This window comes from Carassius auratus, chromosome 35, assembly GCF_003368295.1.
Source record: "Carassius auratus strain Wakin chromosome 35, ASM336829v1, whole genome shotgun sequence".
Classification (NCBI taxonomy): domain Eukaryota; kingdom Metazoa; phylum Chordata; class Actinopteri; order Cypriniformes; family Cyprinidae; genus Carassius; species Carassius auratus.
The window spans coordinates 15,567,859-15,582,585 of NC_039277.1; the positions used below are offsets into that span (position 1 = coordinate 15,567,859).

At 34.3% G+C, this 14,727-nt stretch overlaps 1 protein-coding gene across 2 annotated transcripts in view; it reads right to left on the bottom strand.

Annotated features, from left to right (window-relative positions):
- Positions 1-897: 897 nt before the first annotated feature.
- The window catches only part of LOC113054590 (single-stranded DNA-binding protein 2), a 60,144-nt gene continuing 46,314 nt past the window's right edge, over positions 898-14,727 (bottom strand). The window contains exons 6-17 of one of the 2 annotated variants that reach the window (XM_026220240.1): positions 7,613-7,672; positions 7,183-7,249; positions 6,432-6,502; positions 6,277-6,344; positions 6,134-6,179; positions 5,962-5,997; positions 4,703-4,757; positions 4,096-4,166; positions 3,867-3,945; positions 3,549-3,577; positions 3,230-3,328; positions 2,307-2,336 (exon numbers count right to left, since the gene is read on the bottom strand). In XM_026220240.1, coding sequence (XP_026076025.1) covers positions 2,307-2,336; positions 3,230-3,328; positions 3,549-3,577; positions 3,867-3,945; positions 4,096-4,166; positions 4,703-4,757; positions 5,962-5,997; positions 6,134-6,179; positions 6,277-6,344; positions 6,432-6,502; positions 7,183-7,249; positions 7,613-7,672 — 711 coding nt within the window. Of the gene's footprint in view, positions 2,337-3,229; positions 3,329-3,548; positions 3,578-3,866; positions 3,946-4,095; positions 4,167-4,702; positions 4,758-5,961; positions 5,998-6,133; positions 6,180-6,276; positions 6,503-7,182; positions 7,250-7,612; positions 7,673-14,727 lie in introns of both variants that reach the window. The other variant, XM_026220238.1, reaches the window with a different exon arrangement.

Genomic DNA, 14,727 nt, shown 5'->3' on the forward strand with positions numbered 1-14,727 from the left:
ATTAGAAAAAATATATAATACACAAATAAATTCTACCGAACAGATAAAATCAAATCAACAAAATAGCATCAATCACACCAACTTGGTTTCCATTTAACGAAAGTCAAAACATAAGGTGGTGTCTATACAGTAATATATATATATATATATATATATATATATATATATATAATCGAGTTGTCTTTTCACCCAGAAAACAGAGCAGTTAATAGTATTTAAGAGGTCAGCAAACAAAAAGGAGGTTAATTAGTTTCCATAAGGATATCAGTTATTTTAGTGTAAATTGTATTTTATAATATTTCTTATAGATAATTGACTAATAATCTGGCTTACTTGCTAAACCTTAAAGGGATACTCCACCCCAAAATTACATTTTTTTGTCATTAATCGCTTACTCCCATGTTTTTCCAAATCCATACGGTGATATGAAGAGACACAGAGGAGACTGTTGACAAACGAATTGTTGAACAAAGTCGTTATTTCTTTTCTTCGCTTACAAAAAGTATTCTCGTCGCTTCAAAATATTACGGTTGAACCACAGATGGACTATTCTGATGATGTCTTTCATACTTTACCTTAACAGTGTTATTTACTTGGCAGTCTATGGGACAGTCACAAGCCTCCCGGTTTTCATCCAAAATATTTTAAATTGTGTTCTGAAGACGAACAAAGCTTTTACAGGTTTGGAACGACATGGGAGTAAGTGATTAATGACAACATTTTCATTTTGGGGTGGAGTAACCCTTTAATAATTTGCGCATAAATATGATAAAAAGTTAATCTTTAGATTATAAAAGCTAAAATCGGCATATATTTTATCTTGTATCAACAGAAATATTTGTCAATGAACACTAGCTTAGTACATAAAATAATAATAATAAAAAAAAACAAGCAAAATGATTTGACAGTCTGTTAAACAGCAATGAGAAGCTTTATATCAGTATAGTATATCCAAAACTTCTCTGTGTATTTACAAAAGTCAACACAAGGTAGAAAATAAACACTTCACAAAATCAAACATCAAGTAAGTCAAATGAAAATGTTGTACACTCATGGTGGGATCCCTCTCATAGTCAGGAAAAAAAAAATCGGGCAAAAGTTATTACAAATAAACACGAAAACACCTGTTATTGTACAGTATTGTTTTAAATAATTCACAGAGACACAGATGAATCAGATCCCCAAGCTATAAAAAATTCACATATATATTTGAGAAAATCTGCAATAATAATAATAATAATAATTCCACTTGAAAAAAAACTAAAAACTAAAACAAAGCAAATCACAGTTTCTCCGGGTGACACAACAACGGCTGTATAAATAAGTCGATTATTAGAATGACAGATGTACGGAATTATAATTCCTTCCTCTGAATGGACCAGTCTCATTTTTCCATAAAATTTTCCTTCCTTCCCATATTCACATGCAAAGATTTTCACAAAGAAAACGTTGTAATACAAGAGCGGTAAACGCTGTATCCGTGTACGTTACATGATCAGGAGTGTTTTCAAAACATGACAGAAATATTCTACGGTGACTGAAGCTAGTGCGACGATCTCAGTTTCGGGGGACGTTCCTCTGGTGTCGCCCGGTTGGATTTTTTTGAAGCGAACATATGGAATGGCTGTTCTTCGTAGGCATCGTCCTGAAAAATAAATCTCCTTTATATACAAACAAAACCTCCAGAGTGACGATCAGATTGGGCTGCACTTGAGGAGCAAATGATAAATGATAAATCACAGACGTCAGCTGGAATTACGAACACATTTCTGTTAGTGACAACTCTACTCTGTTTCAATAAAATATGACTCAAACTCTCTCGTCGTAATTTATTTTTTAGCATTGCGATTATGTCATTTTACCAACTTGACCCCCTCCCCCCCTTGCATCTTAATAAATGTTTCCTGCAATAAATCGGTTTACATAGATCTGTCGATTTACAAAATATGATTTTTGTTTTCGTTAAAAACAGTTCAAGTCCATCGTCTTTCGTTCTAGGATCAATATATGTCCTTTCATACACATGCACATGTAACTTTGAATGTACACCCACATATATACACAAAGATATACGTAAATATAGACAGGTTGTTGAATCGTCGTTCTCGCCCCAACGTGGTTCAGCTTGGTCTCTCGGTGTGACGCGGCCGAGGAGGTGAAAGAATGATGTTGGAAGAAAAAAGGAAATGAAGGAATGAGAGAGAAAGGGGAGGCTTGGACCCATATTCTTCAGAGAGCAGAAGAGGGCTGGCTACAGCGCGCTTGCACAAGTTCCATGTCACGTGGTGGATTTCCAAATGAGGTCTTCACACACTCATGGTCATGTTTGGAGAATACTGTTAGGACATAAGAGTTTTTGAGAACTTTAGAGGAATTATCCACCCTAGAGTTTAAAGTGGCTGAAAACAGACTCACTCTCAGGCCATCTTTATAAGATATAGGTGAGTTTGTTTCTTCATAATGTCCGGAGAAATGTAGAATTGCATCACTTGCTCACCAATGGTTCCTCTGCAGTGAATGGGTGCCGTCAGATTGAGAGTTTAAACAGCTGATAAAAACATCACAATAATCCACAAGTAATCTACACCACTTCTGTCCATCAGTTAATGTCTTGTGAAGCGGAAAGCTGCGTGTTTGTAAGAAACAAATCCATCGTTAAAGCATTTTTAACTTCAAACGACAGACATATTTGTTTAGAACCGTTTTCACTTTTAAATGGTGCTTAATCTGTTCATATTTCTCTCCTGATTCACAAGAGAAGACTTTTCACTGTAGAAAGTAATATTATGGATAGAAGACTTAGAAACAATGATGAACAAGACATTAACTGACGGACTGGAGTGGTGTGGATTATTGTGATGTTTTTAGCAGCTGTTTGGACTTACATTCTGACGGCACCCATTCACTGCAGAGGATCCGTTGTTGAGCAAGTGAAGGAATGCTACATTTCTTCAAATCTGTTCTGATGAAGAAACAAAATCTACATCCTGGAAGGCCTTAGGGTGAGTAATTTTTTTTGGAAATTGTCATCTTTTAGTGTATATGAAAATATGCATTTAAATTAATCATGCACACTTATTTTTTTATATAAAATGTTATTTTTATAATTTAAATATACACAAAAAAATTACAAATACATAAAACGATCATTAAATAAACTATTTGATGGATGAGTGGGCTCTAGTCAAAGTGAAATCACAAATGCACTGGCAGACAGGAAATGACATACACTCTCATTCTGGAAAGGGTTGAGAAAATTCCCGCCAATTTCTCCATCATCTCGAGGAGTCCCAGGCTGGTTGCTCATGCTTAGGTTACCAGGAGAGTTCTGTACAGACAGATAGTTTGATTGTTCAGTCCAATAAGGTTTGTGGATGACTCAACTTGTGTATGAAGATTAAGGCTGTCAGTTTACCCATTTATATAATAATAATTATAATAAAAGCTGAACTTTTTCAAAAATGCCCATCTTTCACCATGTAATGAATTTGATTAAAATATTTAATAAACTGACAGTCCTACTTATAATCTGAAAAAGCAACCCTTACCTTAGACATACTGTCCATGTCAGCTGACCCTAAGGAAATAAAAATACAGATTTCTGATATTAAATTATGTTGTAGATGTAGGCCTATAGCTGCAAAGGTAGAACTTTTACAATGCGTGATTAATGACCACAATGACCACAAGGTGGCATAATCATGCAAGGCAAAAAAATGACAACTCAATAAATCAAGCATGAATGCTGCAATTTCACATTGAATTATGACATGCTTTGATACTGTCCAAGTAAAGTAAGTAGACAGCACTCGAAGATGTCCAAGAGTACGTTCTAAAGTGCTTGTTTGTATTAGAGACGCTCTTACCTAATGATCCATTCATGTGATGAGGCTCCATTCCTGCCATGCTGCCCATTGGACCATCTCCACCCGGACCAATAGGGAACTGTCAGACACACACACACATGGCTCATATAATGTTATTATAAAAACTACAGAGCAGAAAGTTTTGTCAATAAATACAGAATGAAGAAATGCACCTCATTGTGAACCGAGATGCATGTGTAAATATTTTAAGCTCATCATGCTCTCTTACATTTTGTCTGTTTCCTCCGGGCGGCACTGTGTTGATCATAGTGTAAATATTTTCTCCCGAGTTTGTGGAGTCTGTAGAGGAAGAGCCAAACACACAAGCTCATCAAACACATTTTAGCTAATGCTCAGCTGATATGGTTGGAAAAAGCATTTGGAATAATAAAATATTTCTAAATCTTAAAAATAAAAATGATCAAAATAAATTAAATAAAATAAACAACATTATACACAAATATAAATAAATCAAATCCTTAAAAATATTTTAAATACAAAAACATTTATTGTTATAATAGAAAATGTAATATTTTTAAAGTAAAATAATATGTCAACGGTATCTTTTAAAAATACATTATATTTAAATAAATATAAATTAACATCTAACACTTTAACATTATTTAAATATGAGAATTGTTATAAATTACTAATTATAAAAAAATGTAATTATATACATGTATATAAAAAAAAATGATATTGTAAAAATTCTAAAATCTGTGTGTGGGTGTGTTATTTTTTTAATGAGATATAATTTTATTTTATTTTTTCATCTCAATATATCTGTTCATAATTAAATTTAACTATGTATGAAAAACCATCTTCTGCGGTTCTACCTGCAGGGCTAGGCATGATGGGAGTCCCCGGGGGCCCTCCTCCTCCGGGTGGACCCTGAGAAAGAGAAAAGAAAAATATTGTTCTGAATCTTATGTAACACACAGTAATTAGTTATATTTGCATGCACTTGTGCTACGTACAGGTGTAAATGAGAGGACAGTCCTGTGTGTGTGTGTGGTTCATGACAGAGGCCCGAGGCCCTTGCTGTGGTCAGCACTGGGCATATCTGCTCCATCCTCCCTCTTCCCAAATCTAATTATCTCTCCTCCTCTCTGCTGACTCGGCTCTGCTTTCCCGAGCAGCTCGTCTTGTCTGGCTGCTTTCAGTAAGCTAGCACAGCTTCCCTTCCACAAATCATCTCAGCAGGGAGTTACTGACAGCGGTTTAACAGAATATCTTGTGTAAATGTCTTAAAATGACGTGTTTGATTACACTGGGTATCTCACATGTGCTTCCGTGTGTCTGGCAGTGTCTAGTTGTGTGAAGGACTTTCATTTGATATTTCACCAGATATTAAGACATCTTTCTACAAGCTATATGCCTTATTTAAGCATATATATATTACATAATATACTCATATATCAAGTACAAATATCTAAATAATTCTTAAATCAAAAAACTTTTGCTATAAAAGCAAAATTACTTAAGATATTAAATCTTGTTTTTTGAGGAATCTATCAAAATTAAGTTTAAAAAAGTTTAAGCTTAAAAAAAAAAAGAATTCAAAGAGGATTTTTTTTTCAGATCTCACTGGCAGATAATTATTCTTGTTTTAAGCAAAACTTCACTTACGACAATCAAATGTCATTTTGCAGCTCATATAAATTGATCGACAAAATACTATTCCAGTCTTCCGACTAAAATCATAATAATGAATGTTTCTTGAACAGCAGCAGATCAGCATATTAGTATGATTTCTGAAAGATCATGTGAAAAATCAGCTTTGATCACAGGAATAAACTATATTTCAAAATATATTACAATAGAAAACAGCTCTTCTAAATTGCAATAATATTTCACGATTTTACTCTTTTGACTGTAGTTTTGGTCAAATAGATGAGGTCTTAGCGAGCAGAAAAGCCTTCTTTCAATAATAAAAAATCTTCATTATACCAAACTTTTGAAAGTACAGTATTTAATATGTTCTAGTAATGACTAGTAACAACATTAATTGGGTTCCACTGCGATTTGCTGCGTGTCTAACAGCTGGACGTGAGCATTCATTGCTGTTGTAAATGAAGAAGGTCAGGACACTTACCACATAACTCCCTGGAGATGCCGAGGAGTACGGGATCTTAAATGCCACGTGGATCCGGTCAGACAGAAAAAAACAGAGAATGTCAACAAATCAGATGCTCTTCAAGTGCAAACATTTACCTACAGATGTAGTGGCTGACATTTCACAACGACTGATTGGAGAAATGACTCACCGAGTTGGAATTTGGTGGATTTGCCCACGGCCTCCCTCCGGGACCCCTATATTAGGATGAGACGTGTTGTACTCATTGATTATTTTAAGGCTATAATAGGAAATAATCTTTTTCTTAGGCAAATACTTAGAAAAAGTACATACATGTTCATCCCAGGCATCCCAGGTCCTCCAAGAGCATTGAGTGGTGGTCTCATGCCTCCTCCATATGCCTGAAACCATAGAAAGAAATGTAGTAAAAAGTGTCCGTGCGAACAGTTTAGATGAGCCATCCAAACATACGGGTGTGATGGGCTTACCTGTGGCCCAAGAGGTACCATCCCTCGGGGCGGAGTCATTCTCTGCATAGCCCCGCCCATATTTGGATGACCTAACCAATCAAATGATCAAATAGAAATTAGTGGTAAAAGCATTAGGTGAATCTCATGAAAATGGTCAAGAAATTAAAAAAATAATATAATATTTCACCCCCTCCAAAAATAATATATGGTACCAAACAATTTTTTATTAAAATATAGTTTGAAATAATAATAATAATGTAAATTTAATATGGAAATATTATTATTATTATTATTATTATTATAGTAATATACATATTAGAATAATAAAAGTGTATCTTTAACATGATAGTATAAATGACCAATTTTTATTTAGGCTCATGATGTTTTCATGACAATTAACCAGCAATTAATTGTTATCATTACTATAAAATGAAAAATATACATTAAAACGCATTTAAACAGCATGGAAATATTTAATTCATTATGAAAAAAAATATGTGTCTAGACTTGATTTTCATTACTGAATTACCATAATGAGAATGAGATTTGTTTTCCATTTTGATAATTAGAATTCTGGGGGAAAAGTGCTTAAATGTTATGAAAAGAATGTCATCATGAAAAAAATGGTCCTAAAATAGGCTTCATTTTCTCTTTTCAAATTCAAAATATCATTTATTTTTCATTTTCATTCAGGTGATAAATATAACCCAAACATTTTTTTGCAAAGTTCCCATTATAAGAGGGTTTCATTAATTATTTGCAAGCAAACCTTGTTGTCTCGATGGGTCCATGCCACTGGGTAACATCGGCTGGTTTCCAGGGACTCCACCTAACGCCTGAACCAGTAACATACAGTACAAATGAACAAATGAATTTACTCTTGTCAACATCTTCCTAGCACGAGCAGATGAGGCCCATTAGGTTCCCATTAGATCAGGACCCAAAATACCACATTTATGTGACTGAGACAGTCTGACTGGAAATAAAAGTTGTGTAGTCTTAAGCCGACAGGAATGGGGGAAAAAAACATTATTCAAAGGAAATATTAGCCTTGGCTGAAAAGTCTTAGCATGACTCAGCAAGTTAATTAGACAAGACTAAAATAAAACATTTCAAGCTCTAATCACTCCATTAAGAGTTTGTATTTCTGCCTTGAGATGTCATTGTGCATTAAAACAAAACTGAAATGGAAAAAGCACCTGGTTGGGTATTCTGAGAGGAGGTCTGGGGCCGCCAGGATAACGTGATGACATGAAAGGCTAAAAAAAAGAAGAGATATCACATGAAATCAGCAACTCTCTCCTCTCAAGTCAACATCAAATCAAAACTGAGTAACATTCCTCTAACAGTGACTAAAGCAGCATCTAGATAGCCAGCAGTGACCATCTAGACTGACCTGCAGTCTTTTTTAAGATCAGTACACACAGTGAACTAGCTTTACTTCAGCTCTGAGGGTTATATACTTAAAGCTCGAGCAAATCAATAGCGCAGAGAAAGTCTCGGGAGAACAGAAAACAATTATTTCCAAGCATCCAACCGAACGAGGCCCATTTCCACCTCCACGTCTTAGGTAAGATTTAGAAAAAACCCTTGATGACAAAATAAACATAATACATGGATCTAAGACGAGAAGGCTCTAGAAAACATCCCTATTTACACCACAGATCAAATGCTCAGGTCTGTGAGATGTTTCAATGCTTTTGAAGGAAATCTCTTATGCAAACATACAGTAAAACAGAAATACTGTGAAATATTAATACAATTCTGATGTGATCTTTTTGCAAGCACACACCGAGCACAGGTGAGTTACTCGTCTTATCAGCAAAACATATTGACATCATTTTACATATCGGGCCAATGCCGATATTTGAATTTTAAGCTTTTTTCTGTCTATATATATATTTATATGCATGTATGCACTGTATGTAGTAATACATCCCTATAGTCATAAGTCCCTTCTATAAATAAATGAAGAGTTAAAAGGTATCTATTGATCAGTTCACAAGGCTTGGTGATAACGTCTCATTTCAGAGATCAAAGCTCAGACGAGTGGCCAACATCTATCAATAATTAAGAGCAATAAGAGGTTCATTCAGAGTCCGTTATTATGAAGAGAAAATGAGATGTCTTCACTCAGTTTTCATGAAAATGCAGCTCTTTGTTCATCAAAGGTAACGTAGACGTGAAGAGAAGATGCCCTGAACTCGACACATACATGATGCATTTTCAGCCACATTTCTGTGTGTGTGTGTGTGTGTGTGCGTCTCTTATAAAATACAGTCTGAATTACAGAAGCTCTGAAGTCCAAACAACACGTTGAGGGTCTTCAAAAGCAGACGCTCAACAGATTTAGTTCTGCGTAAGGAACATCTCAACAAACACAAAAGTAAGAGTAAGTTCAGTTTCAGAGTGTGAGTCGTGATCGCCTAAGGAAGTAACCATAGCAACAGCAGGCTGCTGGAGTACTTTCCACGAGGATCCATATCACACTGGTAAAACATAAATACTCTCATTTTATATTACTTTATTAGATTTAAATTTCACATGTATTCAGGGATCTCACACTGTTTGACCAATACACTTTCTACTATAATCATCTGTGATAATGTTTAAAGCCATTCGATTCAAATCAATTCACTATTGAATCATTCAGGCTGTTCTGAACAATTTTACTGAACTGGTTCAAAAGTTTAGTTTACACAAGATCAATATCTACATGAATTATATATACTAGATCAGGACATAAATACTATATTACAATAAATGCAATATAATGCAATAAAACTTTCGAAATTATCAAGTATGCAAATTGTACAATGGATTAATACACACACACACACACACACACACACACACATATATATATATATATATATATATATATTTTAAGCCTTTTTACAGTTTGCAAACTTGTAAACTTGTAAAGTTTATTGCTCACAAGAATTATTGGAGTATTAAGTTTCATTTGTGGACATCTCAACATGGTCTCAGACACACACCGTGTGATTATAGCTCCATAATATTCAAGTTGACTCTATAGTCTTCTTGAAGAATTGTTTTTTTTGAGTGTTTGAGATCTCTGACTGTCGACTGCTGAAGCCTGGATCATGATGTACCTACTGTAGACTAGAAAGAGTAAGTGGCTGGGTTGCTCAGCGTTGTCTGACATGCTCACTGTGTTCCTGCACACCTCAGTCACTGATTAATTATGGACCGAGGTGAGAGGCCTGCATTTGTCCTCTTTAATAATAGATGAGTGAGGTCTGTGGACTTCACCGAGGTGAACACAAAGGTCTCCTTACAGGTAGAACCAGCAGACAGTACATTCTCAGTCCCGGTTTACTACCCTCAGGTTACAAGCCATGCTGATCAACAACCAAATCCCTCAGTGTAGTGTATATATACTTTATACACATATATACTGTGTGTGATGTTTTATGAATACCTGCCCAGGTCTAATATCTAAAAGCCAGAATAAAACCGAACAGGCCATTCATCTAATCTAATATCTGTCCACTGCATAATTCATGGCTTAAGCTTTCTAAAAATAACACACCGGCACAATCATTCATCTCTCTAACAGGTTTTGGCAAAAAAGGCACAAAGAAGGTGATCCGGCTTAAGGCTGGAATTTTGAGCGTGTCTGTACGTGCCTGTGGACTTTCCTATTTTTACAACTTATTAATGTAAAAAGCGAACATCAGAGAACCATATCAAGAATGCATTGACATGCTATAGAAATTAGGCAGAAATGTAATTAATTTGTATTGTGACCAATAACTGATAATTGATATTGTAAATCTGTACAAGTGTGTTCGTGTTTCAAAGCTTCATTTCAGTCTTCAACTGCACATGGTTCAAGACATCATTTTATGTATATAATATAATATGAATAAATAAATAATTATATATATATATATATATATATATATATATATATATATATATATATATATATATATATTTTTTTTTTTTTTTTTTTTTTTTTTTTTTTATTGGCATAGTCAGACTAATATCAATCATTTGTAAAATGATAATGCATGATATATTTTTAGCATACAAAGTATTTATTTTATTTTGTATTGTGTATTATTATATATTTTTTAAACATTGTAATATAAATATACAATACCAGCCTTTTTTATTGGAAATAAAAAATTCTATTAAATAAAACAAGAAAATAAAAAATATCAACATATCAATTACTCCTTAAATATAATTTTTGCAAAACAGAAAAAAAAAAAAGTGATTATTTATTAATGATAAAGAATGAATGAGTGAACATGACATCAAAAACTGTCAGGATACCCAAACCCAAACTCTAATGTGTTGCCTCGATGGGTAGATAAGGAATAAAGACGTCAGGATGATGTGTACATGTGTGAGAGTTCTGCCCCAGTGACAAGCTTTTAGACCCAGCGCGTCCTCTGAAAACACGATTCTGTCTACAGGTTTGGAACGTCATTGCTTAGCTCCTGCAGAAACCTACGGATAAAGACCGAGAACTCCAGAGCAAGTTGAAGCATCCCCAGGGTAAATCATCTCCATTAGTCTGGTGGAAGAGCAGTATCTCACACTCGGAGCAGAGTAATACCCAGCATGCTTCACTCTGACTCTAATCAGCAGGACGTGGATCTCCAAGGCCTTCAGCCCTGCTGCAGTACCATCTTCCCCTGTTATCAAGTTACATCAACTTACACACATGAAATATTAAGTGTTGGACACTGCTCCATAGAAGGCAAAGAGACAAATCACTGATATCCAAAGAGTACAAGGTGATGCAAAAATGTATTAAGACACTTAACAGGATAGTTCACCCAAAAATTAGAATTCCGTCTTTAATTCCTCATCCTCATGTTGTTACAAACGATGAGTTTCTTTCTTATTTTCACCAAAAAAGAAGATATGTTCAAGAACATGGGTAACCAAAGAGTTGACGGTAGCCACTGACTTCCACCTGTTTGGTTACCCACGTTCTTCAAAATCTTCTTTTGGGTTCAGCAGAAGAAAGAAACTCATACTAGTTTGGAACAATATGCGAGTGAATACACAAAGACAGAATTAATCATCTTTGGGTGAACTCTCTCTTTAAATTTCATGAATGTTACATTAGATTTCAATTTTTTCAAGCTAACAATGTTTGAAATGATAAAACTATGGATATAATGTCCAAAATTAAGAAAATGTATTGTTGTAACATGCTCATAGTGATGAACGGACTTCATATATCCACTAAAACAAATCACCAAAACACCAGCTGATTAAAATACATTGAGCCAAAATGATTTAGATAGGTGAAATGACAGTGTTATGTGGCTTTGGGGTCTTTGGGGGGCACTGTTACACTAAAGTTCTGTTGGAAATCAGACAAAGGCTGTTGCAGAGGCTGATTCACTAAGACAAAGACAGAACAAATGCTAACTTTACTTGAAACGCTTATCACCGTGTTCTCTGCTGATCATATTTTCCATCATTAAAACCTCAACAATGCTAAACGCTAACGGCATCACAGATCTAGTCTCATCATCACAGATGTCCTGGATGTAGAACATTGTGAATATATATATATAAACATGTATATATTTCTGCATTAACATACACATTCTGATTGTGTTAGCTGATTTAACACAAATGAAACAGATGGCACTTTAAAGTCTCAATACTTTAGGATCAGAATAAAGTTTATGAATTGGATGATATAATGATTTCCAGCACAGGCAGATGTGCCGCAGTAGAGGACAGTAGAGTCGCAGAACACCTGACTGACAAACCATCTGCCGGAATTCCTGAAACTTCCACCCACCTCCACAGACATCTGAGAAGCAGATCTCATATATATGCTCATATATAACAGCCTGCATTCACTTCACAAGCCTGATGCATCTGTGGATTTTTTCACACCGAGCTTAAAGATTAAAGGCTTGTCCTCGTCTGACCACATGGTACGGGGGACGCGTTTGTTACAGCCCAGCGGTGCTCGGGAAGCTGCGTTCAAACTACAAGATCCTCAATACTGTCTCTATTAAAACATGATAACTTGCTCAGCCTTTGAAACAAATCAAGTTTTCACGATCCAATCAATTCCTGATGATCGAAACTTGTTTCTTTCAGAAATACATGCATCACATGAAAGCAAAAAATTGTGATGTCATGACATGGTGAATTTGAAATACGGTTAAGCTGTCCTTTAAAAAAAAATTAGCTTTTTTATTTTAGTAGCTTGTATATTGTATAATGAATCTAATTAGGAGGGTTATATGTATTTACACACACACACACACACACACACACACACACACACACACACACACACACACACACATATATATATATACACTCACATACATTATATATGTAACTTTTTTTAAACTCCTACTAAATACAAACACATGACAATGATACAGATGATTTTTGTAATTATATTTATTTCTTTTTTGCTTTTTGCTTTTTTCGATTTTTCATTTATGTATATATATATATATATATATATATATATATATATATATATATATATAAATTCTCTCTCTCTCTCTCACACACACACACACACACATATATATAAAATAGCTAAATTAAGAGAATAAAACTTTACTGTCCCTTTGCAGAATCAATAAGTCAATATGAACAAATTTACTAAAATATAAATTTTTTATTTTTTTAATACAATATGATACAATTTTAATACAAATGATATCCAAACCCACTGTATGAGTGAAAGTGAGATGATATTTTTGTAGTATGTTTACTATCTCATTCATACCTCATAAAATTGATAAATAAAGCCTAATATTTTGCCACGCTACACCGCTATTTGATGCAAACTATAGCTAATCATTACTGCCGAGCTACAATGATGTTAACACAAATAGAGCATCCATTGCTTGACTTTGCTTAACTATTGCTTGAATTTATATTTCACCATATAATTCTTATGCCGAGGCTCATCTGAAACACTACAGCACTCCGCTAAAGCATGGCCTATGTCCATATATATATATATATGCTATATAAATAATATTCCATCTTTAATACTTAATATATACTGTTGGCAAGTGAAAAGTCACATTAGGTCATGCCATCAGTGACAGGGCACTGGAGGGCAAGGGGCAGCTGGGAATTAGGTGTTGCTTTGAGAACACATTTAAAGGGCAGCACAGAACGTCTCGGGAGACAATAGAATCTTTGAGTGAGGAATGATACACCTCAGTGTTCTTAGAGAGGAGAGAGTGGGAGTGTAGAGAAAGTTAAAGAGGAGATACTGGAGTGGAGTGGAATGCGGATGCAGTGCCTTTAATAATGCAACTGCTGCTCTTCTGCTCTCGCTCCACCGGAATCATCCTGACTTCAACATCCTCCAGCTTGTTCTGCGCATGTGTGGTCCCAGAGCCCTCCCGCTGGCCTGAAGCTCATCTGAAACACTACAGCACTCCGCTAAAGCATGGCCTATGTCCATTTAATGGTTAGTTCACCAAAAAAAGAAAAGAAGAAATGAGGATTCTGTCATCATTAACTCACCCTTATGTCGTACCAAACCCATATGATTTTCTTTCTTCTGTTGAACTTTTTATTTTTATTTTTTTGGAGCTTGATAACCTCCATTATGGATAAGAGCACTCAGTCTGGAGGTTCTGCAATAGATCTTCATTTGTGTTCCACAGAAGAAAGAAAGTCAAACAGTGTAAATGACAAAAAAAAAAATCCATTTTGGGGTGAACTATTCCCATAATATACAATATATATTGTTATATTAGTATCACTGATTATACTATTATAGTTTTTTTTATATATTTATATTTTCAATACTTAATACTCAATACTTTTTTATTAGTTTCATTTTTAAATATGCCTATATAGTATTATTGTTTTATGATATTTCTAATATAAATTTTCATATAATTTAGTTATTTATTTTAGTGCTTAAACTAAAAGTGTGCTTTTTTTTGTTTTAAATTTAGATAATAATAATATAACCTGTGATATTTTTTTTTAACATTTTAAAAAACTAATTTGGAAGATGTTTGATAAATAATAATCAAAACATAACTATAAATTATCGGAGCCTCCCTACCGATTGTCTGTATGTGGGAGGTGACCCAACGACTTCATAATAATAAAACAACTGCGTTAACGGCCATAAAATTGTCAGGTTAATTAATGTGTTAAATAATAATGCGTCGTTGTTTCCCAGTATTTATTTCAGTTAACTTTTAAGCAACAAAGTTTTATTTTTTTTAGTTTAAACTATAATAACCCTGATACAATTGTGCATTGGTGTACACAGTGTTTTATATTTTTTCAACATTCTAAAACAATT